Source organism: Anneissia japonica, unplaced genomic scaffold (assembly GCF_011630105.1).
Source record: "Anneissia japonica isolate Jap-2015-1 unplaced genomic scaffold, ASM1163010v1 scaffold288095_len80955_cov110, whole genome shotgun sequence".
Taxonomy (NCBI): domain Eukaryota; kingdom Metazoa; phylum Echinodermata; class Crinoidea; order Comatulida; family Comatulidae; genus Anneissia; species Anneissia japonica.
In genome coordinates, this window is record NW_022710246.1 from 19,164 (window position 1) to 25,249 (window position 6,086).

Consider the following 6,086-nt stretch of genomic DNA (forward strand, 5'->3'; position numbering starts at 1 on the left):
CATCCAGTATGTAAAATCATATATAAGGAATTAGTATCAACAGAGAAGTTGATGTAAAACTACATCATGGGGATGGCAGGGTAGATGGTACCATGCCACCTTGCGTCTGGTCACAGACCGACCTATCGATTTGCATGATAGTATATGATGGAATCTGGCACATTATAAGGAGAAAACACTTTATATATAAAATTAAATACTAAAAACTTGTTACCAAACATTGTATATAAAAAAGCATAACTTAATTCCTTATAGTAAACAAAAATTTATTTTGTAATAGAATCAGATTATTTAACATATTAAGAATGGTATTATTTACCTAATAAACGTCACAGAAAATAGTCTTAAGCAAAGTCATGATTGCTTGGATGTTAATTGATCTGACCCAGTTAATAAATACTCTAGTACTTAATGAAAAAAGGCATATTAAACCAAGAAAATTATGAAATGCATTTTATGCATTATGGGTATCTGGAAGTGTTTTCATATCCTCCAAGCGACCATCAAACATGCTCCATTTTCCATCTATGGTTGCTTTTGAAATAGCATGATTCTTTTCTTTAGATGTTAATGGCAATGGTGGCGCCAGATGTTTGCCAATAAGGAGTCCGATGTGTCTGATGCAGGGGTCCGAACCAAAGCGACGACAAAGCGTCGCTCGATAGCCCGAAACAAAAAAAAATCTCTGTTAGGGTTCTTGAAGGGAGTTTTTATGGCTTAATTTAACCCTAAATGTGTTTTTAGACCACAATATTAGGGATTGGCAATCAAGATAGCGTTATTTGGATTGGAAAATTATTATTTAAAAAAATTTTTGGTCCGACGACCTATTCGTTTGTCGAAAGACAGGGGGTCCAGCCCTTCCAACAAAGAAAATTCCCCCACCCCGCTGACGCCTCCGCTGGTTAATGGCATAGAAAATATACAGTATTTAAATGTTGAAATCAAGATCTATACTGAGTGATAAACTACAGCTTTATGTATTTGAAAGATTTTACCCACTCAGCTTCCAACTACTTAGTCACATGGTTTAATATACCCAATTTGGTGGTTGTTGAGAACTCGATTATGAAGCAAATCATTGTTATTTTCAAATAAACCACTATATGTCCTTAGAACCTTTCCCAAGCCCATGTCTTTTGTCATTTTAATTTTGTTTATTGAATATAACCAACTTTACAGTAAAAAGATTGCTTAAAGATTATTGTAATATCATTGGTCACAGACCGACAAGTCGGTCTGTGACTAATTTGGTCACAGACCGACTAAAATTAATGTAATAAAAATATGAATAAATAAGTCCAAAAATTTAAATAATCTTGTCAGTGAATGTTAGCCTAATAGCTTCAATAGATTTATGAATTTCACAATTGTTGAAAGCTGCATGACTTAATAAACCTAAAAAATGTTGTTTTTTTGGGTCACAGACCGACAAAAATATTAAGAAATATTTTTGCCCCGCCTTAATATTTTGTTGTAAATGAATATTACTTTTTGTCACAAAAACTAATAAAATAAGTTAAGTTCTCCAATTTAAAATAAAAATGACTGGCATAAATGGTAGTTTGTTAGTTTCTAGAGACTTTGAAAAAACATGACATTTTCATATTTTTTTAATATTTTCAAAATTATGTAATTCAAATTCCTATATATTTTTATACATCCACACAAAAAAAGTTTCATCAATGAATCCTAAAAATTCATTTTTTAAGCTTTAGTTTGATATAAAACTTGTTTACATTCCTCAAAGTTGAAAATTTGCTAAATCTGAAAAAAAGTCATGGTATTCAAATTACGGATTTAGCAGAAACTTACCCTCTTTATATAAACATTCTAAACTCGCACATATATTAAAAATTTTAGGTCGACTGGCACGTTCTCTCTCCCAACATTTTTCCATTAGTCTCTTCAGATCAGTTGGACAGTTTTTTGGAATTTCTAAGTGATTTCCACTCTGAACAGCATTGGAAATTTCGCGGTCACTAAGTCTATCCCATGGCTTATTGCATGTAAGCAACTCCCAAATGACGACTCCTAAAGAATAAACGTCTGAATACTTTTTACCAAATGTCGGATCACTGATGACTTCTGGTGCTCTCCATGGCATTGATGATCCATGCCAGGTTGTAATGATTGCGTAAGAGGTATGTTCAGGCTTTGTGAGGCCAAAATTACTTAATTTCAGAGTGCAATTTGTCACATCGACTGAGCTAAGAAGATAGTTGTAAGATTGAATATTTTTGTGAGTAATGCCGTTTTCATGAAGGTATTTAAGACCTCTTGCACACTGCCCTGCCCAATCCAAACATTGCCACAGGGGGAAAGGTGTCCTCTCTTCCCTATTTTTGGCTAGGTGCTCGTAAAGATTTCCTCCAGCTAGAAATTCCATGATAATAGCGTGTGTAAAATTTGCTTTGACGGCCCCAATAAATCTGACAACATTCTCATGTGACAGAGAAACAAGTTTTTGAATTTCTTTTTCTTTAAATTGGTGTACGTTCTTAACAGCTACCGGGGTCGAGCCTCGCCTGGCTCTACACACAGAACTTCTACGCATAGACGTAGGCATAGGCCTATCAGTATCAGTAAGATCAGTAGTTGAACTGGAAGTGGTGCTTGGCCTAGTAGTTGTTGGACTTCCTGGATTTCGGTTTGCGTATTGCTCAGTTGACACTTCGGCAAAACGTTGATTATCATCAAATATTAATTCGCTAACACTTATAAACAGCTCACAATCTGCAGAGTCTGTTTCGACTGGATCGGACATCATTATGTCATACAGTATGTGGAATAAATTTATAGAACCAACCTATCGACAGCGCACATATCCATATCAATCCTCTTCCTTGTTCACAAATTCTCGACCTTTGACATGTTAGCATTACACAATTGGGGATTTCCCGTACTCACTGACGCATCTCAATGCCAGGCTTAGAATGTATTTGCTGAGGTCAACCACAAAATAAATCTCCAAGCTGAGGCCTACATTAACGTTGACGAATTTGCCGGCGTAAGATTTTTCTTTAAAACTCTTCATTTTTTAGGTACCGGGGGGGGGGGGAAATATGTTACAAATCTGCAATTTTTCTTGACAAATTATATATATTTTACAGCCTAGGCTGGCAGTGGCATGACGTGTGTCGATCGTGGCAGTGTCGTGTTGTTATTGCAGTGATGGCGCCGGACCTGCCCGACGGAGGGGCTAAAGAATCGAGTCTCACTAATTGGCTGGGGGGGGGGGGTCCAGGTCCTGGAAGCCACGGATGTTTGACGAATTATGTTATGGCGAATTTTTATTACTTATTTGATAGGCATCGAGCTACTAATAACTTCATATGTAGGCTATGTTTTCTAATGTCGAAATATACTACATTTGGAACTTTTGCATGAAATCTGTCAACCACGCTGTCAAGGTTGAGGTTGCTTCCCCTATCACGATGTAAAGCAACATGAGGCTATTTAAACGAGCATTTGTCATAACAGAACGCAAATTATTTTTAATTAGTCTCAATGAACTATTATTATTATTATTATTATTATTATTATTATTATTATTATTATTATTATTATTATTATTTTTATTATTATTATTATTATTATTATTATTATTATTATTATTATTATTATTGTGATAGAAAGTTAACAAAAATAGTTTAATGAAAGTAAATTTTTTTTTATTTGTTTCTTCCCCGGGCGCGATTTTTTCCCCGTACGAAACATTTTTACATGAAACTCCACTCGGGTCGTCTCGACTGAATCGACCCGAAAATCTCATCAGAATTCAGTTCAAAGGGTCTTCCACAGATAAACGTCTACAAAACAACGTTTTGTAGAGCGTCGCATGTCTAACTTTTGAAAATACATTAATGTTACCATGCTAATACTAAAGGGTCGTTAAAATAACTGAATGAATATAATATTTGATTGAGCTGCACGAGTAATGAAAAGGTGTTATTTAAATTGAGTTACATACTCTGAAAATTTTTATTTTTTAGTTAGGTCAGGGTTTTACATAATTACCTAGACCTACTATTAAAAACATACACTTTCTGGGGAAAACACAGAGACTAAGGAAAAGCGCGTTTCTCATGGCGTTTCTTCATCAAATGAAACAAGGTGACAGTTATTTTCAAACTAAGAGAATAGGCAGTTCTAAAATAATGGATGCCATAAGACCTGCCAAAATGGCAGAGCAACAATGAATGTATAAATGAGGCCTAAGCCTTGTTATTAATATCAGGCATAGTAAACTTGATTACAAGGCTAGACCAAGTTAACAAGTTAACTAGATGTAATGAAGAAATGATTATTTATTATTATTATTATTATTATTATTATTATTATTATTATTATTATTATTATTATTAATTATTATTATGTTACTAAAGCCAGCATGTAGGCCTACCGTAAGGGGACTTAGACAATAGAGGAATTAGAGAGCAATTAAAAAATCGACGTTAAGTGGAAATGACACAAAACATGTTCCCTTGGGCTAGTTATAAGCCTATTAAATAGTATGGTTCTTTATTACAATGTTTAGTCCAAGGTAATTAATGCTGAAATAATAATAATAATAAAAATAATAATAATAATAATAATAATAATAATAATAATAATAATAATTATTATTATTATTATTATTATTATCATTTAAAATTACATTACAAGGATAGTTTGGCCAAGTTCAATAACGGAGTGGAATGGTATATTTTATTTATTTAATAATATTTATCTTATGTAATCTACTTTAATTTCATGCTTCATTTTTTTTTCAAAATTTCAATCAACGTCATGTGAAGCGTGACTGTTGGTGTCAGCCTAGGACCCTAGGCCTAGTTTAAGGAGGGGCCTAGGTAGGACTTAACTGAGTCAGCCTGTAGTTAGGCCTATAGTTTATCTTCTTTCTCTCTAGCCTTTGGTATTACTGTACCTACCTACACTTTATAAAAGGGGGTACTAACTGTTGTTGTAGATATTATACTAAAATTTAATAACATCCAAGAAGGTCACAGTTAGTTACACACCAACATCCCATAAATCCGTAAGATATCATAGGCCTACCGCTCCCCGGGCTGCGATTTTTTCCCCGTACGAAACATTTGCATGAAACTTCACTCGGGCCAGTTCGATACGAGGAACAAGAGCAGACACCTCGCAATGTCGTGACGCTCGAGTTCTACTATCATTCCTCTTCCTATGTTTACCTACGGTAGGTCTATGATATCTTAGGGATTTATGGGATGTACGTGTGTAATTAACTGTGACCTTCTTGGATATTATTAAATGTTAGTATAATATCTACAACAACAAGAGCTAGTACGCCCTTTTATAAAGTGTAGATAGGTACAGTATACTACGGAAGCCCGTTAGTGTCAACAGTGAATACAAATTTCAAATCAGTTAACTGGCGGCCGCCAGATAATTAAGTGACGGCCGCCACTTAATTATCTGGCGGCCGCCACTTAATTATCTGGCGGCCGCCACTTAATTATCTGGCGGCCGCCACATAATTATCTGGCGGCCGCCACTTATTTATCTGGCGGCCGCCACTTATTTATCTGGCGGCCGCCACTTATTTATTGGTACAGTACCAAGGTTGCGGTACAGCATTATCTCGATGTAGAACGGGCCATTAAAGCGCATGATCGTAAATAGGCCTAGCTAGTCATTTTAGCTACAGCTTGTCATAGTTTATAATAGCAGTCATATAGCCATTTTACAAAATATATCTATATCTTTGCTGTAGAACATCAAAAGTCCTACATTTGCTGTTTATATCATTGTGATATTGTCTGTTATAGCTGAGTTAAATATTAAAGGGCATTAAGTGATTAAAAGCATACTAGTAGCTGGTCACCAGCTATACCTTAAATAATGGCAGTCATATAGCACCAATTAAAAAAAATATTAGCAATTACAGGGTTAAGTATTAAATTAAAATTAAGCATTAAATACGGTAGTGTTTAAAAGCATGGTAGCTGGTCACTATCTAGCTATAATATCAATTATATTATAGCACCAATATCACAAAATATAGCAATCACTGATTAAAAGCATGTTAGTAGCTGCCACAATGGTTTAACTGC

At 34.7% G+C, this 6,086-nt stretch overlaps 2 protein-coding genes across 5 annotated transcripts in view; both read right to left on the reverse strand.

Annotated features, from left to right (window-relative positions):
- Nucleotides 1-2,770, reverse strand: part of LOC117106974 (mitogen-activated protein kinase kinase kinase 12-like) — a 4,245-nt gene extending 1,475 nt beyond the window's left edge. Inside the window, exon 1 of the mRNA XM_033248493.1 lies at nt 1,816-2,770. Coding sequence (XP_033104384.1) covers nt 1,816-2,770 — 955 coding nt within the window. The remainder of the gene's footprint in view (nt 1-1,815) is intronic.
- LOC117106973 overlaps nt 1-6,086 on the reverse strand; it is a 23,418-nt gene that overhangs the window by 1,283 nt on the left and 16,049 nt on the right. The window lies entirely within an intron of this gene.